The sequence below is a fragment of the Lampetra planeri genome, chromosome 39, assembly GCF_965212315.1.
Source record: "Lampetra planeri chromosome 39, kcLamPlan1.2.h2, whole genome shotgun sequence".
NCBI lineage: Eukaryota > Metazoa > Chordata > Hyperoartia > Petromyzontiformes > Petromyzontidae > Lampetra > Lampetra planeri.
The window spans coordinates 5,755,109-5,782,859 of NC_136145.1; the positions used below are offsets into that span (position 1 = coordinate 5,755,109).

Below are 27,751 nucleotides of genomic sequence, written 5' to 3' on the forward strand. Positions count from 1 at the left end.
ACACGGGTCAGTGCGGGCTTTTGAAGGGTCAAGGCCGAGGACTGCTTCCGACATCACTCACCACCGATGTTAGCCATTTGCGATCGCGGGGATCTCCGAATACGACAAAGGACGTGTAGAACAGTTGCTGCGACTACTGCCTCTGCTGCTGCTGCCGCGAGAAGGATTTTCATAGATGAATGAAGCGACACAAATTAAAAACCAGACTTACTTGCACTCTTCGTCCAGCAGGTGGAAGAGACCGGTGGGCTTCCTGCTCACGAGCTGGATACAGCCGAGGTTGTCGACGTAGTCGATGTTGTGCCAGACGATGCCTTCGCTCGCGTACTCCTCCTGGGATGGAGGGGGCGTGGGAAAGCGGCGAGGGATGCGGTGGTTCGAGCGAGAGAGATCAACTCGTAATCGCAGGGTCGCGAGTTTCGATCGCCAGTCAGGGGTTCATCGTCATTATTACAGGCATCGTCCGCACCTCCGAATAGCACGGTTGGCTACGTACGGTGCGAAAAAGTTCAATGTACATAGATCAGCAGCGGCTGCCGCCGCCATCTTCATCAGCACCAGCAGCAACATCATCATCAGCAGCAGCAACGAATCACCATAATCTTATTGTCCTTCCCCCGTACGGTGGGAAAGAAGTTCTACATACGTACATACAAAATCATCCTCGGTCTGCCTTGAAAAGTAGTCTCCTTGTCTAAATGGACTGTTAAATGGCCTCCTAAAGGTTAAGGTGCAGCTCGGCAATTACTTGCAATTTTTACCACAATTACGCGTGATTAATGCAGACTTGATGCCTTGTAATCGGTGTCTATTTGGTATTTGAACATCTTCACAGATGTAGTTAAGCCATTCAAGAGGAAGATACCTGTTCGATCTTGAAGATGTGCTTGTTGAAGTAGTGATGCAGTTGCTCGTTGGCAAAGTTGATGCAGAACTGCTCGAAGCTGTTGCTGTGAGTGAAGTCCTCAAAGCCAAATATGTCGAGCACCCCTATTGACAAACACTGGCACACATACAAGAAAAACAAAAGAGACCCAGACTGTTGGGGCAAGTGCTTTTGGAAACCGCCTATGAAGGTCAACACAGCACCACACCTTTGTCTTCCCATGCTGATGTTTACACACCGCATCAGGTACCCACATCAAGGGCCGAGTGGATCTAGGAGAGGCCCAGGACCAGTTCAGATGTTCGCCACCGATGTTGCCTGTGAGCGGGAATCTAACTCGGGTCACCGGGTTCGTAGATTAGTGCGCTGACCACGATACTACCGCTCCCAACACACACTTTACGCATACACGGAACGCTACATGGGATGTGTAAAATATTATTTAATGTTTGGAGAGAGACAGTTTTGCGTAGAAACAGGACCCATATCTACGAGAGAGGGTCCTTGCCTATGAACATCTGGTGGTTCACCAGCATTGCTTGAAGCAAGATCGACTCTGCTGACGAGACAGTGAATGTCGAAAGCGGTGCAGAGTTTTGCACGTGTTAAATCAACGCTGCTGAAGAACAATCACTACAAGAAGGCCGTGTGGCCGATAGGTTTTGTAAAAAATCTAAAAAACACTTTCATTTATTACGTGGACAGACAAACACGGGAAGGAGGCGTCTTGTCTGCTTTTTTATTTTCACCATTACGGCGATGATGCCAATGTCGTTGAGGTTGCTAATGACGATGATGACCAGGCTCACCTGCACATTCTCCTCCAGGTCTCGCTTGTGAAGCAGCGCGTGGTTGATACGCAACAAGATCCAATCGAACAGAGCCACATACAGCGACTTGGCCATCGAGTCCCTCGCCGTGATGGCCTGCAGGTTTCACAAAGACAAAGATCCCCCCGCCCTGCCGTTATAGCCTCAACAGACTGTTGGGGCAAGTATTGTTGGCGAGCACCTTTTGATGGCGGCCAAGGCAAACGAGAGGAGTTGGGTGGCCAGCACCACAACCGCCCGCCTTTGTCCCCCCAGTGGCGATGATTACAAATCACACAAGGTTCTCATTTGAGGCTGAGTTGACCCTCCGGATAAACCCAGGACTGGTTCAGATAATCGTCACTCGACCACGCCCACCCGCCTGTGTCTGCCCAGTGCTGACGTTTCCACACTGTGCCAGGCACTCATTCACTTGAGGCCGAGTCGACCTAGAGGCAGCTTCGGACCGTTTCAGATAATTGTCACTGGTGTTGGCCGTGAATAGGAATTGAACTCGGGTCGCTGGGTTTATAGCACAGCACGCTACCCGCTGCACTACCACTCCACACACAAACGACAAAGATCTCCCAATAACCTTCACGAACTTTTGTGGCAAGTGCTGTTAGTTAGCGAACACCTATTAAGGCCGACTTGGCATAAGAGGGGGTGTGGTGGTGTGGCCAACACCACACCTGGCCGCCTTTGTTCCCTTGTTTCCCAAGTCCGAATATATACGCACCGCACTCGGCACCCATTTAAGTAGGAGTTGATCTAGAACAGGCCCAGGACTGGTTCAGATACAACATTCCACTGGGAACTTCTGGAGTGAAACGTCAGATAATGCCAAATAACATGCTGTACACCCCGAAAACACATCTGATGATGATGATGATGATCCATTGATCTTGCTGATAACAACAGTGATTACACTGATGAACACACAACTTCGCACCTCCGATTAGCACGATTGGCTACGCAGGGTTGCGAAAGAAGTTCACACACTTCTGAATCCCTCCCATTCTTGCAACTAGGACTACCACTATCAGCGGCACCTATTAACGGTCACGATTGGGATTTTCCAGCTGCTCCCACGTAAAGGTGAACGTGGACTGGCGAGCGCGAGGGGAGGGGGGGGAAGTGACGGTCGGCGGGAGGCAAGCGGTGACATTTCACGGCACCGCCACGAAAGCCACTTTGATGGCCACTTCAATTCAAAGGGCCCCCCACTCCACCCCCGCGTTCAAACGGCGGCATTAAAGGGGCGACCCCCCCCCGGAGGTTTCAAAGCGCGCCGCTGTCGCCGCCATCGCCGCGGCGTCCGGCAAAAAACGGCACGCCTGACCCTTGCTGGACGGAGCGCCGCGTGAAACAAATTCGCTCGCGTGTTCCTACGTCAGCCCACGGAAAGTCGGAGTGTCTCCCCCTGAATCCGTTTCAAAAGCTTTCTGGAAAAAGATGAACCTGTTGCTGGGGTTGTTCTTTTTTTCTATTTATCACTTCACAGTTGCGGAGCACCCCAAGGCCTAAAAACGGCAAGCGGTCAGCAAACAAAGGTAAAGAGTTGACGCCTTTCTAAAAATCGCAGAAATGTATTCACACATACCAGGGAAGAAAATAGTTCCATCCCTCATGATGATGGCAATGATGATGCTGCTGCTACTCATGATGATGATAACGTAGAGACAATTTGACGCACCAGTCCCGATTTGTCCCTGCAACCTTCCAATTGTGAATCAAGTAAAAATGTGAGTCGAGCGTTCCAGAAGGACCGTGTGGATAGAATGGGCCCTGCTGCGGAAATGTGGAATCTCCACCCCTGGCCCAGGGTCACGAAAGGAGATTAGTGCCATCCCCCGTTGTACTTGTGGGCAGAGCCCACTTGGCTGAGTGGCTACCCACGGTTACACTGTGTCCTCCAGCCCAGAAAAAGCCTCCAACAACGGAGGGAGGGCCTATGGTCAAAAAAGTAATTTTAAAAAAATGCAGAACAATCTCTGACACAAACCTCGCACAGACGGAACGGGACGATGAGCTTTTCCCCGACCGCCACCGTCTTGCGAGTGGTCAGCGCTTCGATCAGAGAGCTCTCCTTGACCTGCGAGCGGTGGGCAAACACGCGCACGCACGCGGTCATGGTCACACGGATTAGTGGCGCTGGAAACGACCGCAAAACAAAAAGGAGGCGAGAGCCAAATTTGATGAAGCACGGGACAGAATTCGGCAATGTTAGTGGTGGAGGTTGTGATTTTGTTGGTGGTGGTGTTGATGATGTTGGTGGTCACGATGGTGGTAGTGATGACAACGGTGTTGGTGGTGGTGAAGATGATGTTGTTGGTCGTGATGATGGTGGTTGTGGTTGTTGTGATGATGATGTTGTTGGTAGTAGTGATGATGATGGTGGTTGTGGTTGCTGTCATGATGATGTTGTTGCTGATACGAGTCGTGGCGATGCCGAGTGCGGGCTGCGTGCGGTGGTTACCTGCAGCAGCTCGGACACGGTGGAAATGGCGCTCCCCAATTCCACCTCCACCGTGTCATCCCGACACGTCTTCCCGCGAAACAACACGTTTCCCAAACTCAGGACGGCAGAGAGGACCGTGAAAATCCTACACACACAAAGACAAAGACGCCCCGTGTAGCTTACACAGACTGTTGTGACAAGGGCTCTTCGAGAGCAACTATGAAAGCCAGCATGCCACACGACAGGGTGGTATGGCTAACACCACACCCGGCTGCCTTTATCTCCCTAGTGCCGATGTTTCCACACCGCACCAAGATTGATTGAAAATAATTAAACTGATATCATTCGTTGCCGATGTTATATATGGATGTGAATCACTGCACCACCGCTTTACCACACACGCATAAAGACAAACACACAGACACGGACACACTCACGCTCACCAACAAACCTATAAGTGCATACGCACTTAAGAGAGTGTTGGGGTTACAGTTCGGAGTTAGGGTCAGTGCCAGCCTTGGATTAGACTTAGTTAGGACGAGGAATAGGGTTATTGTCAGGACTAGAGTTAAGGTTTGGGTTAGAACCAGGTCTAGACTCATAGTCAAGGTGAGGGATAGGACTAGGACTATGCCCGGCATTAGAGGTAGGGTTCCAGTTAAGACTGTGGCTGGATTAGAATCAAGACTAGATTGAGGGTAACGTCATTGGTTAAAGGTAGGATCAGGGCTAGTGGTAGGGCTATGTTTACTTCAAGGCTAAGATTCGTGGTTAGGATCGGTAAAAGGGTTAGGGTCAGGGCTGGAGTTACAGCTAGGGTGAGGGTTATAACTAGGGCTGGTTTTAGGGTATGAGCCAGTGTAAAAGCTATTGTCCGGGCAAGAGACAGGGTTAGTTGATGTATCTAAGTATATTGAACATCTTTCGCACTGTATGTAGCCAATGGTGCTAATCGGAGGAGCGGGGGAAGGACAACAAACTAAACACAAAAAGCAGTTCTAAAGAAATTAGTTTGTCATATCGAGATTTGAAAGTGCCTTTGCTCCAGAGGCTTCCTAACATTGGAAAAAAAGTGCGTTCCAGACGGTCGCAGAAGCGCATCTGAAAGCAAGCGATACGGCAACCGTCTTCGTTCGAGGGCAAGCCAAAAGCCGCTGCTGCGAGGATAACCGGAGTCCGCGCGATGGTTATGTGTTCACTCACTGCACGCGAGTCTTGGGAAGGAACCCGACCATTTCCATTGCCAGCTTGAGTCTCTCAAAGTCGTGCTTCAAGTCTTCCCCCTCCACTCGGTTGATGTCAGTCTGAGGATGAAGGCAGGTGCATTGTGTAGTCCAACAATTACATTAGATTGTTCAGAGCCAAGCCCAATACCAGCGAGCTTACATTGCATAGGGATATGGTAGCGAGCAAGGAATACGTTTCAATAGTGATTGGCCGGTTAACAACAGAATCCGATTCCACAGGACAACGCTGGATTGTGCTCAACATGACGAATCACGATACGAGCGGCTATATTGGCACACGGGGAATAAAGTTGAATGTCTCACCCAATTGTTGGTTTGATTAGAACACTTGGCTTGTAATCACGAGTTTAGAAGTGTCCGAGTGACTCAAAGGTCAGAGCGCTGTGCTGGCACCAATGAAATTCTGAGTTCGAATCCAGTTTCAAGCCGCATGTCATTAAATTGGGTTCTGAAATGTCGTGATTTGATAGTCTCAGCCCAGTTACCAATGGATGCATGAACCAAAACCATCAGATTAAATAGAGTTTCGCACTGTTTGGTAATTTCCAGCTCGAAGAATTTAACATATCGGCTTTATTGTAATGCTGTCAGCGGCAGCGTTGGTAGGAAAGTTTTTCCGCCTACCGTGCGGAACAGTCCACTTGAAGGCATCTAAGATGTAGTTCTATGATATCAGCTGCTGTGGGCCATTCTCTAACTCAAAGGGTTGCACTGCTCTGTAAGAGATATGATGAATGGACAATTCATCTCACAAGAACAGTGGACATATTTTGAGGAAAGACTATCCCTTCCATAGGAATGTGGAATTTCCACCATCGGTTCAGGATGGCCGACAGAAACCTGGAGATTCGTGACTTGCATTTTCTCAAAACTCGCAATCGTTTGGAGGACAGATACATACACAGAAATGACATGACAGTGAGTGTGAAATGGTTCCATACATTAAAACTGACCTCTGTTGGAGGCTCGGAGCAATCCCACTCTTGAGAGATGGATTTTCTCATTGACTTAATGTGGATGACGACACACATACACACACATATGGAAACACACACAAGCGGCAACACACACACAAATGATGGGACAGACACACGAGTGTACACACACGAAGACAGAGATCCCCCATATAGCCTTAACAGACTGTTTGCACAAATCCTGTTGACGAGCACCTATGAAGGCCGGCATGACAGAGGAGGTGGGGGGTGGATGGCCAACACCACGCCCGGCTGCCTTTGTCTCCCTTGTGGTGATGTTATACACATCGCACCAGATACACAATTGAGACTGAGTCGATTAATACAATTTCGCCTCTGTTGCATTCCGATACAATCTCTGCGGTGATGAAGTTATTTTGTAATGTTCTTTGGGTCTTTCGGTAAAAGCAATCGTCATCAGGAGGAACGAGGAGGAAATCTGCTGAATGCAGACTGTTTCTTATAGGGTGTAATCCTAGGGTCATAAACGAAGTGGTTAATGTGAGAGATTAGCATGTTAATGTAAGATCGGAGAGCGGAGATCTACCGAGTTGATCCCTCGCAAGGATTCAAACTCACGACGTGAGTCCCTCGCACCAGATACACAATTGAGACTGAGTCGATTAATACAATTTCGCCTCTGTTGCATTCCGATACAATCTCTGCGGTGATGAAGTTATTTTGTAATGTTCTTTGGGTCTTTCGGTAAAAGCGATCGTCATCAGGAGGAAAGAGGAGGAAATCTGCTGAATGCAAACTGTTTTTTATAGGGTGTAGTCCTAGGGTCATAAACGAAGTGGTTAATGTGAGAGATTAGCATGTTAATGTAAGATCGGAGAGCGGCGATCTACCGAGTTGATCCCTCGCAAGGATTCAAACTCACGACGTGCTGATTGCGAGTCACGTGATCTGCCCGCCTTGCCACCGAACCAGGCCACATAAAACAACAGTTGGAATTCCAAGCGTCTAAATGCAACCTCATCTCGTTACAATTAACAAGGACCTCACTTCACAGTTACAGGGAGCTAAGTATCAGCCAGGATATTTTTCCCACTTACAAAGAATGAGTTTATACTGAACAGTCTGCTTGCCTTATACATAACCAAAAACAAACTTCAACAATCAAATGTGACGGGCGCTACGGTCGCGAGATGTCAACCGCCTGGCCTGGTATGCAGGAGGTGAATAGATAATCGCTGATGACGACGGTTGCGTTTGCCGAGGTCAAGGTGTCTTACCTGGTTGAGGTAGTTGTAGTGCGAAGGCGGCAGGAGGTGTAAGAATTCCCTCTCCTCCTCGGTTGTTCCCTCCAACAGATAGTAGAACACGTGGTAATTCCTGCGAATGCGTGGAGACCAAACAACATTCACATTAAATGTGCAGGACATGCAACGCACCCGAATGCAAACATCCCCCGTATAGCCTTTTGACAGACTGCCGGGGCAAGTGCCATTAGCGAGCACCTATTAAGGCCGGCACGGTGTACGATCTTGGTGGGTGGCCGGCAGCATCGCGCCGGGCCACCTCCGCAGTGCGGATGTTTACACACTACAACAGGTACTCATTTTAGACTGAATCGACCTAGAGGAATCCCAGGCCAAGTTCATATACGAGGCTATTCGGCTTTCTCAAGGATAGCTAAATCCGGCTAGAGTGCTTTACTCACACAATTAGTATGCGAGTTCAAATCCCAATAGGAAGTCGACTCAGCCCATCGTTATGATCACCATCACGGATAAAACAAGTACTACCACTACAGGAAGTTAACAGTGGTCATCCATGGACACACTGGGCCCTGCCATGGGAATGTAGAATTTCCACTGCTGGCTCAGGGGCACAATGAATGACACAATGACGAATATTTCAGCTTTTAAAACCTATATAAATGTTCAAGGTGCAGCCGCGCGATGTCTTGCTCACGACACTGCAGACGGAAGGTACCTCCAACAACTCGAAGCATCTTAAGAAAGCCGCTCTCTAAGCGGGTATTTGGCCTACTCTTCCACGCTGGAAGAGGCGGCCGCACCCACACCGCATGAGACCTGCCGATCGACTAACGGTGGCGTCGCCCACTGACCACCGCAGGGTGGGACAGAGGCGGATTTGAGATTCGAGAAAACTCGCGCCATCCTTTTCATTACGCCGCGCCAGGAGATCGATCCGGCGGCCTCCCCGATGCAAGCCCAGTCGCGCAGACCGTTACACCGCGGCAACATCCGCTGCAAAACGTGACCCGCCAAACCTTTCGTTCTTCTCCTGCGACACGAGGCGTGACTTTTCCAGTAGGTATTTCTCCATTATGGCTCTGTCGCCAAGAAAATTGGACAAGCAAAACGAAAGACAATTAGGGGGGGAGGGGGGGCGGAGGGGATTGGGGGGGGGTGTTGGTTGGAGGTGCAGTGGTAGCACAGCTGTTGTATCGAGTATGTAGTTTTTATTTAAGTTTAAGTTTCTCGGTCATCATCGATGACTTCTCTTGCATGGGGAGTCGTTAATCCTTCGGCATCTTAATATGGTTGTTGTATTTGTGACTTAGCAAGACCAGCGTTTGAACGACAAACCCTTCCATGAGATCGTACGCATAGTGGTCTCCTATGTAAGTCCATGGGTCGTACGTCTGCATGTATAACTTCTTTCGCACCGTACATAGCCAACCGTGCTAATGGGAGGTGCGGGTCCCTGTGTGGCTCAATGCAATTGTTTTTCTCACGCAGGTCTACGGACCTCCTGTGAAAGTCTACGGTGCGAGCCAATGACGGAGTGCTCCTCTCCACGATGAAACTGTGCACCCCGTAATCTGCACAGCCTCGGGGGATATACGCAGCTCGTATTTAGCCGCCCTGTAAATCCACATTGTGTCGTGCAGACAGACCATACAAGACTCTGTCAACAACAATTAAACCTAATGCGGTTATAGCACATGGAAAGGGGGGTTTGCAAGACTCCCCTCAGCATTCATTCTGCCAATCATTAGCTTCGAGGGGGGGCAGTTTTAATTCAATTAGAGGCTCCAGCTGCTTAAATGCGCTTGACGTAATTTGTCCCTTGAGAGAGAGAGAGAGAGGGTTTGCTAACCACACTTGACCCGGCAAGCCCTTAAGGGTCACAGGAGGATCATTAAACTGTATTAGCATGCATGCGGTTTGCTCTGCGCATGTTTGTGAATATTGATGGGCAGTGTGTATGGATTTGTCATGTCTTGTGGATAGCAACACTCAGATTAGCAGCGCAACATCTTAGCCCCATGGTTACATGAGTTGTTGTTATTCATATTTTATGAGTTTGAGTGTGTGTGTGTACATGTGGGGAGCGGTCGTGTGGCAGTTAGCGCGCTGCACTATGAACCCGGCGACCAGAGTGAAATTCTCGCTCACGGCCAATAACACCGGTGACGATTATCTGAACTCATCCTGGGCCTCCCCTAGGTCGACTCAGCCTCAAATAAGTACCCGGTGCGATGTGTAAAGATCGCCACTTGGGAGACAAAGGCGACTGGGCATGGTGCTGGCCACCCACCCCCTCGTGTGCTATGCCGGCCTACATAGGTGCTGCTCGCAAACAGCACTTGGTCCTACAGTCTGTGAATGCTATACGGGTGATCTTTGTCTTTGTACATCTACGTTTACATTCTCGTTCTTTTTTGTCATAGCCTTGGGGAGAGCGGTGGTGCAGCGGTTTTGCGCGCCGCCCTATGAACCCGGTGGCCTGAATCTGATTCCGGGCCACGGCTAACGGCAGTGGCGATTGAAGTCTGAGCTGGTCCCCCCCAACACCAAACCGCACCGATCAGCCAGCCAAAACCCTGTGACCGACTTTGCATCGGGTGGGGGGGGAGGGAGCCTTAATCCAGCAGTGGATTGACAAAAGAGGGTTGTAAATTATCATTTTCATAACCTTGAATTAACCCTTATCCATTACCACAGCCGCCGCTCTCAAGACACATTCCATAAATCACGAGATAACTCGATAACGACCGCCGCGTCCCAGCTGGCAAATTGGCTGCGATTGCCACTAACTCGCTTAGGAGGGAGCTGAGCGAGGGGCAGGAGGACGCACACCAAGGGGCTCGCTCAAGAGGAACCGTTTAGAAGAAGGGGGGGGGGTTGGGGGGGGCCTCGTCACGCGAGAAAAATCGCCGGAGACCACCACGTCGGGCGTGATCTCGGAAAAGGTCGATCGCCTTCCCGGCGACAGACGCGTTACGTAGCAACGGCGATTGTACGGTTTGCGGAGGGCATCGACGAATCGACGAGGACAAATGCGGCGGGGTTAATGTCGTTTACGTGGATCTTTTTTACAGCCCAGCGTCAATCCACTCATGGGTGAAGGCCTCCGCGTGCTGCTGGGAACAGTTTGGCTATGCTTTACGAAGCTAACCAGGGTGGATTGATGAAGGTGAGGGGGCCTCAAGACTGGTTAAGATACCGCTAACCACTGAGGTTATCCGTGCCGGGAATTGAACTCATGTCGCAGGGTTAAAAGTGCAATCCGCTAAGGTGCTGGGCTACCACCCCGCAACCAATTATTGTTGTATAGCTAAATAAATGAATGAATAAATAAATCAATAAATGCATGAATAAATAAATAAATGAATGGATGTGTGTGGGTGTGTGCCCTTCATTGCCAAGAATAAAAAAGGAAATATGTTTAGGCCCATAGGCATATTTGTCTTCTGGACCAATGTTTTTGGAGCGGAATTCGTTGCAGTAGGGAAATCCTGGACTGGTGTCGACTTCTGCCTCATCATTAGAGTGTGGCCCCTTATGCAGATGACTGGTGCATTCACTACACAAGGGTTCTCTCCTGGTGGGGCTCGTTCGATGCAGCACAGTAACGAGGTTCATCATTCGCAATGGCATTTAATCAGAGGCGTTCATCTCACTTAAAACTATCGAAAACGTAGTTTAATTTAATAGCCATTTGATACAATTCTGGCAAAATCGCCCGATGATGCTGGATGTAGTTACCAGCGAAACGTCGTACTCAAATAGTAAATGTTGTGGATTTACTCTCCAACACACTGGTGGGCTGAATTAGTAACTAATTAGCACGTTTTTTTGACGTGAAAAACCTTACTGGTTCGCTGTGTCGGGTGGTGGGGTTCGTCGCGTAAACAAAACGTGTCAATTAGTTACTAGTTCAGCACACCCGGTGTGTTGCAGAGTGAAACCCACTACAAAATTTACAATTGTCATTCGTAAATGCCCACAATTTTTAACGAGGCCGCACGTGATATCTGTTTACATTTTGTGCACAGGCCTATCGAAAATTCCACAACCACCACCCACCCCCCCATCCCACACCCCCCACCATCCTCCCCGCCCCCACCCGCCAATTCCACGAATTGACTGTGATTCGGCGGTCGAGTTTCGAGTCACAAGTGGATGAATTTGTGGTGACTGTAGCCGGCTCTAGCGGGGGGGGGGGGGGTCACGCAAAACACATTTCAATATCCAAGCCCAACTGTCTCGACTAGACGGATGGAGGGATGGGCGAGGAGGAGGGAGGGGTGTGGGCGGGGGAACGTACCCGCGCACGGTTCCATTCTCTCTGTAGTTGACTTGGATGAATTTTCCGAAGCGGCTGGAGTTGTCGTTGTGAGCGGTCTTTGCGTTCCCGAACGCCTGTGTGATCAGTGCACAGACACAGCCGCGCCGATTTCAATGGTTTAGCGTGGTTGGCATGGACCCTGGTGCAAGAAATGATATGGTGAAATGGGGGGGGGGTTCCCCTACCTATTCATAATCCCCACCCCCCCACCAAAGTCCGTGGGACCCAGTGCAGTTGCACCACCTGCACACCCAACAGCTTCACCGCTGTTAGTCTCAGAGACCGCAGGGGGACAAATGTTGCTTGAGAGCGCCGATTAATGCTTTCCCATTCCGATGACATACGTGTACGTCATCGTAACAGAAAGGCCATGCGGGACAGCGTGTGGCACAGGTGGGTGGCATCTATCATCGAGTGTGGCCACATCACAACAGCTCTCTGCGGTGAGCAAGGCCGGATTCAGGCGTGGGGATTTAGGGGCTGAAGCCCAGGGGCCTCCACCAGCTGGAGGGCCTCCAGAGATGAAGTGAAAAGTTATTTCATTTGTGAATTCTGAATTTTATTTGTTGTTAGCCTTGTAAAAATAAATTATATTTTTCTTTAACTTTGTTTTCCTTTTGAAAACATTACTGGGGGCCTCACAGTACCTGTAGCCCAGGGGCCTACTAAATCTTAATCAGGCCCTGGCGGTGAGTGCAATGTCTTTAGAAACGACGGCGATGTGCCTCTCTAAATAAAATGAACGCTAACCGCTAGAGCGTTCCGAGATTCGGGGGTGCTACTTGCAGAACAGGAAAGGGTTAAGGGCGACACGGCACACGAGGGGGTGGGCGTGGTTAGCGTCACGCCTGGCCACCTTTGTCTTTCCAATGTCAATGTTTTTCACACTGCACCCGAGTTTCCGAAGAAATGTCAGGATTCGGGGGTTGCACTTTGATTCAAGAACCGATTCTTTCTCGTTCCATTTTTACCGACTCTCATTTTTGTTTTATCTGTCGGTTAATTTGCATTTTTCTAATTTTGTTTGCTACATTGTTTTCAAAGTAACATTGTACGATTCGAATGCAGATTTACACAGGCCTTTGCCAATCCACTGCTGGATGAAGGCCTTCCCCCCCCCCCCACGCTGTGTTAGTTGCGGAGGTTGTTCGACCATGCTTAAGCACGCTTGTCGGCACAGGTTAGTGAAGGAGCGGGAGACGGTCAGGACCAGCAGTTCAGATATCACTCGCCACTGATATTAGCAGTGGCCGGGGATTGAACAAAGGTCGCCCGATTCACAGCACAGTGCCACTTCAGCATCACTCCCTCCCACATAATTCCCATTAACTGTAAACAATCAATTCCAACAGGAGCGATCAAACGCACGTATCACGAGCATGAATATCGATTGCATTCTATTAAGCACCATGCCAGAGTGGTGGCATCGCGATTAGCGCACCGAGTTTCAACTCCCAGCCACGGCTCCCATCAGTGGCGAGTGAAATCTGAACTGGTCTTGCCCTTCTCTCCTTCAACCGTACAGTAAACTAAAAACTCAACTATTTTTATTTTTCAATTTAAAGCTATCGTGACTGCAGGGATTCATCTTCTTGGTTCTTTCGGTAAAGTCACGTAGAATGGAAATAATAAAATGATAAAAATAAAACATAATAAAATAAAGACAGCGTCTTCCCGACAGACCTGTTCTTCACCTGAGGACGGCTGCTTGCGTTGTGGAGGAAACGTCGTGAGAATTATTTTATAATGTTTTATTTTTAGTATTTTATTATTTCCATTCTACGTGACTTTACCGAAAGAACCAAGAAGATATTTTTATTTTACCAGGTAAGGCCCACCGAGCTATATAGCTATTTTTCAGAAGCGACCTGGCCACAAATTATAGTTCAACGAAGTGGCTTATCATGTGGACATTTAGAGCCGCCGAATACTCTAAACGCGCAATGCTGATTCTAAACTAAACCCCACGTACTGACATGGCAAATGGTGAGGGCCTTCATCCAACAGTGGCTTGCTGGAGAACGGCTGCAAGTTACTTGAAATACGCTTACAATCGACGGACCTACCCGTCGTACCCCATTATGACCGTAGGAAGAGGCACGTGTATCTATGGCCGATCGTACAAGCACTACAGTAACATTTCAAGTGTCAGTATCCGGGCCTGACAAGAGCAAACAAGAGTGTGAAGTGGGGCAGCCGAAATATAAGCTCGGGGGGGGGGGGGATTACAGCAAGCGATGATGATCATGATTGGGTGAGGGGGGGCTGGATTTCACGTTCACAGTCCACCGCACACAGGGGTCGTAAGCGTCTGTGTGTTTATGAGCGTGGAGTCGGTGATTTTGGTGTCGATGGGTGGCCGGCCGGCTCAGAGATGATCGCGTCGGAGACACCAAGCGGTCGCCGCTGAGATCCTGGGTTTGAATCGGTTTCAGCGGCCCAACCGTGGTCACGCCGGGTTCCCAAGTGTAGCGAGCGAGTTGAGAATGAGAATCGGAATCTTTATTTATACTGCAGGAGGAATCCAATGAGCTATAAAAGGTGTTTTTTTTTTTTCTCACAGATTTCCAGTCTGAGTCAGGAAGTTATAATAAAAAACACGATAGGAGTTCAAAGTATAGAAAAGGTAAGCAAATAATTTTAAAAAACTATTTTTATTTTACCAGCTAAGGCCCACAGAGCTATTAGCTTCTTTTTCATAAGCGACCTCGCCACAAATGATAGCTCAGTGACGTGGCTTATCATGTGGAAATGCATAGCAGCCAAATAATCGAAGTAATGTAAACGCCTGGGAACTAAGTGCCTTACGTTAAGCCATCACGATTGCCAACCTTGCTTATGAATAAGGAAAATAAGATCTAAGCAGGGGTCGAGCCTGGATAATACTTGTGTAGTGACATAAATGGGGTCACTATGGCGCTTAGCGCCAGCTCCCATCACAAGAGTGGAGCTGTGGGTCTTGGGCCTCTCTCGGGCACCAGAGTGGGTATGCCGTGGAACCGAGCCCTAGGGGGCATAGTTCTGGTGGCAGTGACAGTCTGGGTGACCCAGAGAGGGCACGTGACCAGACGAGGTGGCAAGGGGGGCCCAAAAGGGCAAGAGAGGGACATGTGATGTAGGGGCCGGAGCCTTGAGGAAGGATCGGTGCTGTTCTCTGGAATCAACCCTCGGCACTACGTCTCTCCGATCTTCGGTCTCCACTCGACATCGTGGGTCAGTCAGGATGTTACCGACCGACCCGGTTATGTAGTTACCCTGTTGGGGTCTAGTTAACGTGTGTCGGTTTATGTAGTTGCCCTGTTGGGGCTGTGTAATAAACTTGTTGCCTCCAAGTCAAATGTGTGCACTCAGTGAAGAACACTTGGATGGGCGACCACCATGCACGCCAAACTGTCGTAGGTGGCGACAGAGCCAAGTTACGTTGCGGGCAGCGGATGGCAGCATTGCAAAATGCTTTCCTGTACTTCTATACTTCCACATCTACTCACCAATCCACACTAACCGGCGTGGCGAAGTATGTTCAAGTAAACCCTCCCCCCCACCACCCCCCACCATGACACGCACGGCGTGCAGGAGGCCCTCATCCAGCAGTGGAATGACACAATGGAGGGCTATCTCAGGCTGGATGGGTGACCCTTATATCTTGTAAAGGGGGCAGCAGCTTGTGCTGCTCTGCACATAACAGGTTGTCACAGGGCTTGCCGGGCTTCCTGGTGGGCAGGAGACAATAGTGCAGGAGAATCTGTTGTTGTACTGTACTTCTATTCCCCCCACATATGTGTACCCTGCCTTCAGCAACCTGCGCTGAAAAGCGCGGTGAAGTACGGTCAAACGTGTACGTTTGACCGTAAATCCACATGCGAATCGCCGGAAGGCCCTCATCCAGCAGTGGATTGACAAAAAGGCCGGACGTTGACCGCGCTACCTTAAACGTGTGCGTGTATACGCACGCACGAACGATGCGGAGTGTGTCACATGAACACGTGCGTATAGAACAAGCCTCCAGGGTCGCTTTAAGAGAAACCACAAGCGGGCAGCAGGCCATGAGGAAAGCGTAAGAAATCTGGAACCCGACGACCACTTCCCTACAACGACGTGTTATCACAATGCAACAGATGCCCGCGGAATTATATATATTTTTTATTTAAAACAATAATAATAAAATAACAACGCCGCCACTCTCCAGTTCCAGGCACCACCCGGCCAGCCGGCCGGCACGCGATCACCCGAACGCCCTGCGCTATGGCCACACGTGAGAATTGCGACACTGCCGGTATGAGGCAACAACTTTGGAAAGCAACGTGGCACAAAGACAAAGACCCCCCCTCACCCCCGTGTAGCCTATTAAGCGAGTGGCACCTATGAAGGCCAGAACGACACACACGAAGGTGGGGTGTGGGGCAGGGGTCGCAAACGGCTACCCGTACCCGTACCCGGCCGGCTACCCGTACCCGTACCCGGCCGGGTACGGGTACGGGTAGCCGTTTGCGACCCTGGTGCGGCCGGGTACGGGTAGGCCGTGAGTCACTGGTGAGTAGCCGTTTGTCACTCATTTCGGGTAGGGTACGGGTAGGAAATGGCTACCCGTACCCGGCCGGGTACGGGTACGGGTAAGGAATCAAAACCCGTTTACGACCTCTGGTGTGGGGTGGCCAGCACCACGCCCGGCCTGCCTTAGTCTGCCATGTGGCGGTGTTTACACACAGCACCAGGTACTCATTAAAGGCCGAGTTAACCTAGGGGAGGCCGTGAGCGGGAATTGAACTCGGGTCCCTGGGTTCGTATCGCAGCACGCTAGCCTCTCGTTCACACACACCGCTCTCCTTCAACAGGAGTCTTGCCAAAGGTAGTAGGGCTCTTCTTTATACACCACCATGCACAGCAGTGTTCGTCACATGGCAAGGCGTCACCTCCTTATCGCTTCGCTATCACAAGCGAGCGCGGTTACCGTTCCCACCAAGTACAGTACAACAACAACGCGAGTGGAGGAATCGAACCGGGCCGACTGTTCCGTCTCGTTACACGCTTTCAAATGGCTGACCTTGAGCAACAATTAGATGTTAAATTTGGAGGTCAGTTAGTCGCTGAACTGCGTCACCCTCGGCGCTGCGGAGTGCTGGCATGCCTCCTTTTACGCCGTGTTCAACCACTACCCTGCAGGTCACCTCTCTGTGTGCTGTGCTGATGACAGGGTCCGTCTTGTCGGTGTTCCTTCGCACGGCTCTAATTTGTAATTACCTCTCATCGTCCCTTTTCCCCAGTACTTACGGGAAACAATTAAAGTAATAATATTACGTTTAGCCATTTGTCAATGCATTGGTGCATAAAGCCCCTTTTCCGTGTCATGTCAGTCAAAGGGGATTTATCACCATACTTGACCATTCTATTGAGTGGGGGTTGGAGGATGGGGTGGGGGGCACTCACCACTAATGTTAGCCGTGGCTAGGAATCAAACTTCATGTAGCTGGGTTCACAATGCTAACCACCGCATCCATCAGTTTACAGAAATTCAGACAATAAATCAAATTATTAGTGACCGAACTCAGACCATCAGCTTGCTATGTTTGGAGAACCAAGTTTAATCATAAAGCGGCCAAAACCCGGAATCGAGTCAGGGGTGACAGCTTCATGACTTTTGACACGGCCATTATGAACCCCTGGAGCTAATCGTACTCGACTGAAAACAGCAACAACAGTCTTCTTCTTGTCGTGCGGCTAGCTGATGATGGTGTAGGTGCAGAGCAACATCTCCAATTTCAAATTCGTTTTAATGCGGTGGGCTCACACGAATTTGATTTCTCTAAGACAAAGGTATTTTGCAAACCCACTGGCTATCAACAAAGATTCGTCCATGAAGCCATCCCTATATAAAGACACAGACACAAATTCAACCGAGAAGATGGGTACAAACTTAGCAATCATTGGAAGGACGTTATTAACCAGTTTAAGTCATAACTGGCTGTGATGTTCCCATCCTGCCACCTTCTGATGCTAGTTGTTATTTTCGACTCTCCGATTTTACATTAACACGTTAAATATCTCACACCAACACAGCCACCTTCGCGCTCCGACCTCAACGTGGCGGTGGCTCTGCAATATTACATTAACATGCTAATCTCTCACATTAACACGCTAATCTCTCACATTAACATAGCCACCTCAGTGCGCTCGCCGTGGAGGCCGCTCACCGATCTTACATTAACATGCTAATTTTTTACCTGGCAGCCCTTTAATTGGTGGAAACCCACCGCCATCACGGTCGCTGCCCATCACTTACATTAGCATTAGCTGCCCCGCCCATGCTGCTGACATTTTGGCTATGCCCATTTTAAACCTTTATAAAGAGTTTGCCTTTAGAAGCTAACCCCCTTATCCTGTGATCGAAACGTCGCAGTTTTTTGTTATTTTCTTTGAACCTATCTACGTGACTTTACCGAAAGACCCAAAGAATATGTATGGATTACTGGCACCTGCCTCAAGTAATCCGTTTACATTGTTGCGCAACTTTACAATCCACGTCCGCCACTGTGAATCTTAAGTGCAGCCACGTGCGTGAATTAAATTTGCTCAGAGCTGGCAAAAAAAAAATTCCACAAATGTCTTGTGGCAAGTACGCATGAATCATTGGCAACAACACATCTTCATCTCCTGCATCTCACGGGACTCCTTGCACACAAGTTTAGATGTGCATGCCTGTAATTCCACACATTCTCCATGACTATGGGCAATTGTCCAACTCCGAGCCTCACTCACTGTTGTCTCAAAGATTAAAATTTCCATCAGTCGAGTTATATCAACGTATGCGAGTTTGCAAACTGTGTGTGTTTACCTACGGAGTAAATGCTAAATTTTATAATGTATGTATGTTGAACTTTATACTCTGTGGTTCTTTCGGTAAAGTCACGTAGGTATAAAATAAAATAAATCACAAGCGTCCATCATCAGAACTTCTTTCGCACCGTACGTAGCCAACAGTGCTCATCCTTCTAACGTGATTCCAACCAGGAGATGGAATGATACTGCATGCGATTCACATTGAAACCACGATTCTCTCCGGCAAGAGTTCAATGGTGAATGAAACTTGTTGCTTGGACAACATGACTGTACTCATACAAGGTGCAGTGGTACGTGCCAGAATTATATCAGCGTCAGTGTCACTCTTCCACAAAGCACTCTAGAAAACCCAGTTATTGGGTGTTCAAATTCTGTGCCCTTCAAAACCTCCAGATACAAACATTAACGTGGTGAGATACAAGCATTTAAGGTTAAAATGTTTGCCTACTCAAATCGTGGGAGACCAAAATTTAAGCGTGTTTGGCTGTTGTGTTTTTTTTAATCGGACGTCATTTTGATTCATCCACCTTGATAAGCTGCAAATGCAAACCGTCATCAGCTTATGTGCAGAAACAAAAAGCAACTGACATTTTGGTCCCTTCAATCTTGCGCTCGCATGAAATCAACAGGTTAAGTTTAACTCTTAAATTGTTTTATGTCATAATTGGATAGGAAATCCGTAAAAAAAGGCCCAAAAAATGTGAACAGCTTTGCAACAACAACAAAATTGCAGCATTTACGAGCGGAAAGCTAAACAGATAAATGTTTTTCTTGTGCGCGTAATTCTTAAAGGTGGTCAAAACTAACGATGAGTTTTTTTTTTATAATTTAAGTTTTTATTCTACCAGGTAAGGCCCCACTGAGCTACGTAGCTCTTTTTCAGAAGCAACCTGGCTGCTGAAAATTATAGCAACAGCCAAATATTCTAAACGCACGTTTTTAAACATGCGTGTACGAAAGGGCGTCCTCCGTGGAGATGGAGCGACGAAATCAGCTCGTGTGCAGGTACTACAAAGGTTTTTGGATCGCGGGACCATTAGGGAACAGCAGCGGCTCTTGGGGAGAAAAAAGTCTGTCTAAGAGTGTACGGATCGCAGCGGATGGCATAGTGTCAAAAGTTTCAGACTTGTGGCTTTCTGCTCACGCAGGCATTGATTGGGGCAGCACTAATCTCCTTATTCATAGCCCTGAGCCAATTGTGGAAATTCCATAATTTTTACGTTCAATAAGAGGCAGCTAACGTTGACTTTCCACGAGGCGGTTCTTATTTTATCAACCTGAGATTGATGATGGGCCCGAGTGAACTCTCCCCCTTTCCCTCCCGCCTCCCCCGCACCCACGTCCCCCCCCCGACCTTCATCTGGGATTTGAACCCACGACCTTTAAATTGCGAGCCACTCGCTCTAAAACACGAGCCGTCCCCACACACACTCCATGCGGTATTCTTAAGAAGTCACTGCCTTCTCAATAAATCTTCAAATGTTACATTCCAACATTTTTGGCCCATTTGGAAAAGAAGAAGAAAAACTGCCTTTGAAATGAAATTCTGCCACAGCTGCAATGACTAATGCTGCACTGGTCAACGAGTGGGGGGGGGGCGCCCAGATTTGTCAGCCCCACACACACACACCCATGTGTTCTGTTCAAAATCCCATCTCTTCCTGTTCGGCCAAAGAGTAGCCCGCACATTTTATGAGACTGTCGCTGGTGCTCTGTGAATTGTGAAACTCTCTGGACGTGCGGATACGAGGGGAAGTCCATGGCATTAGGGCTGAGATTTTAAGCAGCGCCATATCAACGGACAGCCATGAAAAAAAGTCCATCATGCAAGTGTCATACATCAGTATGCAGGGATGATAAATGCAGTTGTAGTGGCAGTGGTGTTGTGGGCTGGATTACCGGCAGGGCTTAATTTTTCACTCAATATTTTCCAGAACGTTGCTAGGCTGGCTTGAGGTAGGGATTATTGGGGTTATGCACTTCCACGAGAGTACAAGTTTCGCCTATCCGTAATAATCCAATTTCGCTGTAACCTATATTCCCATAATCCTATAAAGATGTTTTTATAACCAAAATAATCATAAAAAATCATAATAATGGATAAAATTATTCAGAAACTAAACTAAACAATGTTATTTACCAGGTGAAGCCCACAGAGCTATTATCTCTTTTTCAGAAGTCACCTGGCCACAAATGACGGCTCAAAGAAGTGGGCTTCTCATCTGGAAATTTCCAGCAGGCAAACACTCGAAACGCATTTCTGTAAATGTGGAGGAAAAAACCAGGTGAACCCAGAAAGAGATAAGCAAACTCCAAATACACAGGAACCAGGGTCGGGATCGTACCCACGACCTCCCTGCATACCAGGCGAGGGAGTTAACATCTCGCCGCCCGCCCACGGCAGCCCCCCACCCCCACCCCCCCGAGAACGACGTTCCAGCACAAGACGACCGCCGCCGACCCACCTCGAGGACGGGCCCGGCTCCCAGGATGGTCCGCTCGACCCCGCTCGTGTAGCCGCGCTGGCTCAACGCCGTCAGGTGGTGGATCAGGAAGTTGGTGCTCTGCGTCTTGCCCGAGCCGCTCTCCCCGGAGATGACGAGGCACTGGTGGACCCTCTCGCGCAGCATCGCGTGGTACGCCGCGTCCGCCACCGCGAAGATGTGCGGCTCCAGCTCCCCCAGCCGCCGCCCGTCGTACAGCTGCGACGTCCGGGTCGGGTTTCAGCCGGAGCGTTTGCGGGGCAGAGGCGGTAAAAGAGATGCAGACCCTCTAAATTACCCCACAGCAGTCGGGAGAACGAGCGCTACTCTGCTGGTAGTCGGTCTAAGGTGGCAGCGCTCTTAAAGACTTTGCTGGAACCCGGCGTAGGAATGTGGAATTTCCACCAACCGGCTCCGGACCACCAACACAGATGTATTATTTTAACTAGCATAACAGGCTAAAGGTAAAGGTGCAGCCATGAAACGTCTTGCTCATGCCACTGCAGACGGAAGGGCCTCCCACTCGAGGGAGCGCAAAAGAGAGCCTCCCGCTCTCAAGGGTATTTTTGCCATCCTTCCATGCAAGCCAGAGGTTTCAGGAGAGGTGGCAGCAACAATACTTTAATCCACCACACCCCGACTTGTCGATCGATTACGACGAATACATTTACGCTGCTAGGTGGACAGAGGCAGAGGTGGCAATCGGGTACCTGATACCCGTACCCTACCCGATACCCGGCTACCCGTACCCGGCCGGGTACGGGTACCCGTATGCGACCCTGGTGCGGCCGGGTACGGGTACGGGTAGGCCGTGAGTCACTGGTGAGTAACTGTTTGTCACTCATTTCCCAACGTCTTGTCTCTTCTCACAATTCAAGTTCCTAGAATCAACCCACCCGCGCCTGCAACATGGCTTCATCCCAGAGGTCGCAATCGGGTACCCGTACCCGTACCCTACCTGTTACCCGGCCGGGAAGGGGTAGCCGGGTATCGGGTAGGGTACGGGTACGGGTACCTGCTTGCGACCCTGGTGCGGCCGGGTACGGGTAAGGAATCAAAACCCGTTTGCGACCTCTGGGACAGAGGCAGTGGGGGGGGGGTAGCGAGGGCTTGTGTTATGAAACATGGATCACTGAGGCCAAACCAGAGACCTCCGAACACCAGTGGGCTAATCACGATACCACAGCAGCATGGCTGGTCACCGATATCTACCAAAAAAATACCAACACATTGCATTTCGATTTGTACTTAATTTGGATAGATTCCCGCTCTGGATTTGAAGTCGAGTGTGCTGGACGTGGTGTGCGGTGGTGTAGCGGTTAGTGCACTGTGCTTCGAACCCGGCGACCCGAGGTCAATTCCCGCTCATGGCCAACACCAGTGACGATTATCTGAACTGGTCATGGGCCGCTCCTAGGTAGACTCAGCCTCAAATGAGTCCCTGGTGCGGTGTGTTGCCGCTGGAGAGACAAAGGCAGCCGGGCGTGGTGTTGCCCCCCCACCTTGTACGTCGTGCCGGCCTTCATAAGTGCTCGCTAACAGTACTTGCCCCAACAGTCGGTTAAGGCTATACGGGGTATATTTGCTTTTGTGTTTTGTGTCACACCACGGCAGCATGCCTGCGTCGTTTCTAAAACGAAGACGTATTTGGTGAGGGAGGGGGGTGGGGGCGCGACAGATCATTTTACCCTTATCCAGATGGATTTTAGAGATAGGCAGCGGTTCGTCTGCGGCGAGGGGCGGCACACGCACCTGCACGAAGCGCGGGTTGTAGATGGGCAGGAAGCGGAAGGGGTTGATGGCCACGAGGATGCTGCCCGCGTAAGTGTAGATGCGTCCCCGGCCGTAGCGAGCCCGCAACGCGCTCAGGATGGCCGCCTCGCTGAGCTCCGGCAGGCAGCACAGGTCGTCGAGGTCGCCGTCCTGGTAGCGCTGCGGCAGGAACCCGCGCGCCACCATCTGCCGCTCCTTCCTCGCCCTCTGCGGGAAAGGAGGGAGGTGAGTCACCGTGCGTTTACCGAAATCATGCCTCCTCTCGGTGAAAAGATTATGATTTATTATGTCCAGTAACGACAAGGCGAGCGCGAGGTTTCCTCCGCTAGCAGGGCCACATGGCCGAGGGCACGGGTTCACCGGATGACCTTGTGGCTATCTCTTGTTTTTGGACGTTTAAGTATCGAAAGATATAAAATTACCTTTTGACAAACTATTAAGTCATATTTATGTATTTATTTTGTCTTGCAGACACATACTTAAGGCTGTGTTGCAGGCTGTTAGGCACAAGTTTGAAGCTACGTGAACAATAAAAAAAGACTCTAAAGTTACAATTAAGTGGGACAGTAGAGCAGTCTTGACGTCCATTACATTATGATACATGTTATTTGACGAAGGAAGTCATGTGACTTTAAAATCTTTTGTTTTTTTCTTCTTCTCATGAACGCAGCATCAAAGTTGTGTCGGACAACCCGCGACCCACAGAGGTGTAACGTACACATTGTGGAACGAATTTCATGGTTGACGCACCCACAGTATTGACCAGGGCTGCCTGCCCAACTTGAACCGTGCCCCTCCACAACAAGCGACGAACGCTCTCTCGCTCGGCCGTGTCACCTACCCACGCGAACATGTGCAGATGTTTTGCACATCTAAAGGAAACTAACGGATCCTTTACCTGTTCATCGACTGAAGATTGATTGTTATGCTCACAATACAAGCATTGAATTGTGTGTTTGCGTGTGCGTGCAAGAATACATTTTTACAAACGCGTGTACGGCCCACTCGTTACGCAGGCCCTCCACGCGTTGTGCGGATCGTGGGAGTTGTTTGACCCTCCTTCACTAAACCGGTCAGTGTGGGGTTGGTGAAGTCGAGTGGAGCCCAGATGAGAGCGCACAATAGAGTACAACAATGGATGTAGCTGCATTGCTTCTCAGCTGATGATCGCCCATCCAACTCTGCTTAGCATTTTGGATCTGATCGGATTGGGTGCACTCGGTGTAATTTGCTTTAAGCTGAAGACAGACAATGCAAATGACGGCACAAACAAGCTAAACAATAATTGATCCTTGAATTAAATCCTGAATCGAAACTCGACCAATAAATAGCACGCGCCCGCTTCAGCATTGCTTTTCACGTATTTTCCTCTTTTAAACACATAATCTATCCGTGGCCGCAATATTTGTTTTTGCTTCATAGCCCGTGTCAGCTGCATTTTCTTACCTAGATACCCTAACCGTTTAGGGTAAACTCACTGGGTTGGACCGTCGAGGCAAGAGGGGAGGGTGAGAAAGTCAGGCGTTAGGGCCCGCAGTGTTTAGTGTATAAAGGAATCAGAATCAGAATATTTATTTATACTGGAGGAATCCGAGGAGCTTTAAAGCTTTTTTTTTACACATGTCCAGTCGGGGCACGATGTCAGAAAGTCCCAAAAATTCACAAAATAAAAAAAACACAATTGAAGTGCACAGTATGGTAAAGGTTAACAAAATCACTTTTAAAAACGATATAGAAAAACAACAAAACTATGTTTATCTTACCAGGTAAAGCTCCCTGAGATATTAGCTTCTTTTTCAGAAGCAACCTGGCCACAAATGATAGCTCAACGAAGTGGCTTATCATGTGGAGATTTATAGCAGCAAAATACTCTCATCTAAACGCAATGAGTCATGATTTATTGACTGTAAGACTTTAACGGACGAGCAAGTGATTTTAAAAACAGAAGTAAAAGATTTGCAATGTTTAACAAAGGATGTTGCACAACTTTCAAAATAATTCGAAAAGATTGAGTTCGGAGAAGCTAAATTCTAAGGGGCTCTTTCGTGTCGTCACAAATAAAGCTGCATGGTAACTTTTTGTTCGCTACACATAAAGCTGCATTATAACGTTTTGTCCGCTACACGTTCTAAAATTAGTTTTCTCAAGAAATAAATTTCACTGCAATTTGTTTCCGTGCAATAGGCAACATCCTCGGGCGAAACTTGGGAGACCAAAAAATTCAACTAAAAATAAGCTATCATGTGCCATGCATAACCAAGTACAAATATTTATATCGGTAACCAGCGACTCTTGGCCCATTGCAGGATAACGCAATATAATCTGCTATAATATCAGCAGCGACCCGGAGCATAGGGTGTTTCACAGTTCGCCCTGTGAATATATATCGAAGCCCCAAGATGGTCAGTGTCGGGCCATATTAAGCGGTTAGCAGAAATTGAAAATCTACCCGGAATGTTTACAGAAGGACAGTGCGGCGATTTAAGGCGCCGGAGTGTAATGTGCTGCAAGCTAAACGTGTGCAAGTAAGCAACGGCTGCGGAATTTGGTACCAGGCGTAACTGACAGTGTATTCAGAATCTGTATTCATTCTGGAGAAATCCGATGGGCTATGAAGCCCTTTTTCACAGATGTCCAGGAAGGGGCATGAGATTAGCAAGTTAAAACAACAACAATAATTTTAAATTTCGATTTAAAGCTTTCGTGACTGCAGGGATTCGTCTTCTTGGTTCTTTCGGTAAAGTCACGTAGAAGGGAAATAATAAAATAATAAAAATAAAACATAATAAAATACAATTCTCACAACGTTTCGGCCACAACGCAAGCAGCCGTCCTCAGGTGAAGAACAGGGCTGTCGGAAAGACAGCGTCTGAATGAACACCACCAAGCTTGGCAGCGTATATTTAAGCTGGGTTAGAGGAGGAGGGCGCCTTGACAAATGAATTTTTAAATATACGCTGCCAAGCTTGGTGGTGTTCATTCAGACGCTGTCTTTCCGACAGCCCTGTTCTTCACCTGAGGACGGCTGCTTGCGTTGTGGCCGAAACGTCGTGAGAATTGAATTTTATTGTTTTTTTATTTGTATTATTTTTATTATTTTATTATTTCCCTTCTACGTGACTTTACAGAAAGAACCAAGAAGAACAACAAGAACTAAAAATAAAGGATGCAAGAGGAGGATAGAGAAAAGTTAAGCAAGTCCTGAGTAAATAAATAAATAACTGACAAGTATGGAAGTACTATATTATTGGTTCCTATTGTTTCCCTTCTACGTGACTTTACCGAAAGAACCAAAAATATGAATCCCTGCAGTCACGAAAGCTTTAAATCAAAATTCATGGAAGGACTAATTTTCGCTCGTTTCATAAATTCCTGCAGATTTGTAAAGACCAAATGCAAGCTTGGCCAAGGCAGCAAAACAACATCAACAATCCAAGACCACACCAAGACCAGCAAACAAAGAGTTACAGTGGTCTAACCGAGAGAAAAAAACAAGTGTATGAGCCAACATCTCAGCGGCATTATCAGACATAATTGATCTCAATTTATCAGCATTTCTAAAATTCTTAAAATAAGGATGAGCGCCTCTTTTCCGATGACACTTGGCTCAATCATCCTCACCCCCTGGCCACTTGCACTCTTGCCAATCCCTTTATCTCATCTCTAAAACAAATCTTTGTTCTTCCTCTCGCTACCATTTCCTTCTTGCTGTCCATCCCATCATCATCTGCCTGCCTGTCAGGCTACATCTCCCTGCACAGTTCCGTTTTCGCCTCTTGATTGTAAACATTTTCAGCGAATTTTGTTTCCTTTTACATACAGACATTTCTCTTTTTACAAATAAACTACGTGGCTTCTCGCAGCAGTGACACCCCTTTGACACTGGCTGACATGCAATCTAACAATGTGAAAGAGCCTAAGTCTGGCTCTTTAGGGTTCAGGCAATAACACTGAAACCTGAGCCTTAGTCTGCCACTGTGTTATCGCGTAAAATTAGCGTGTGTACCTGGACCCAAACATCTCACCCCCAGAAATGACAATGAAGATTTTCAGAAACCCGTCTCGGGTATGAATAATAGATCAATCTTGTCTCCCGGAGGGAAATGCGCAAAACATTGAGGCTTAGTAATTAGTATAACAATCGATACAATCCAGGCCTCGGCAAAAGTTGCTTCATGTGGCAACAGCGATGGCGGGATGAGAAGGGATGGGCGGCCACAGCCAACATAATATACGGGGTGGCACCACAAATGTGCCGCGCTTGATGGGCCCCGAGTACGAATGAGAAAGAGCGATCTCCCGCAATGCAGATCGCTTTAACTCCCAAACGCCGATGATACCGCAGGGCCTGCATGCGCGACACCGCTCGCGTAGAGCCGGGTGACGTAGGTTGACATCAGTTTCAACAATGTCGATGCTGCCTCGTATGACTCCGACGTTCAAATGACCCCGACCTTGACCACCCAACTCGGCCGATTCCAGGCCCACCGATTCATAATTCGTTACTTTTGGGTCAGATTGTGTGGGTATAATGTAAAAAAAAAAATACTACAACCCTCCACCACAGGACGGAACCAATACCGTCATGCTGTGACGTGGAAAAATATTGCAAATGATTTGGCTTTTCAGCAAATCAGAATGTTGAAAAGCAACATTTTAACAATGCTGTACGACGTTTCGCTGGGCATTACATCCAGCATCATCAGGTGTTCACAAAAGCTCGGCTCTCACGTG

At 48.6% G+C, this 27,751-nt stretch overlaps 1 protein-coding gene across 1 annotated transcript in view; it reads right to left on the bottom strand.

Annotated features, from left to right (window-relative positions):
* Nucleotides 1-27,751, bottom strand: part of LOC144731529 (unconventional myosin-IXb-like) — a 100,982-nt gene that overhangs the window by 50,174 nt on the left and 23,057 nt on the right. Inside the window, exons 4-15 of the mRNA XM_078612654.1 lie at nt 22,997-23,224; nt 21,227-21,463; nt 11,907-12,001; nt 8,620-8,682; nt 7,616-7,715; nt 6,357-6,410; nt 5,360-5,460; nt 4,175-4,301; nt 3,701-3,790; nt 1,696-1,812; nt 866-1,003; nt 212-333 (exon numbers count right to left, since the gene is read on the bottom strand). Of these exons, the coding sequence (XP_078468780.1) occupies nt 212-333; nt 866-1,003; nt 1,696-1,812; nt 3,701-3,790; nt 4,175-4,301; nt 5,360-5,460; nt 6,357-6,410; nt 7,616-7,715; nt 8,620-8,682; nt 11,907-12,001; nt 21,227-21,463; nt 22,997-23,224 (1,472 nt within the window). The remainder of the gene's footprint in view (nt 1-211; nt 334-865; nt 1,004-1,695; nt 1,813-3,700; nt 3,791-4,174; nt 4,302-5,359; nt 5,461-6,356; nt 6,411-7,615; nt 7,716-8,619; nt 8,683-11,906; nt 12,002-21,226; nt 21,464-22,996; nt 23,225-27,751) is intronic.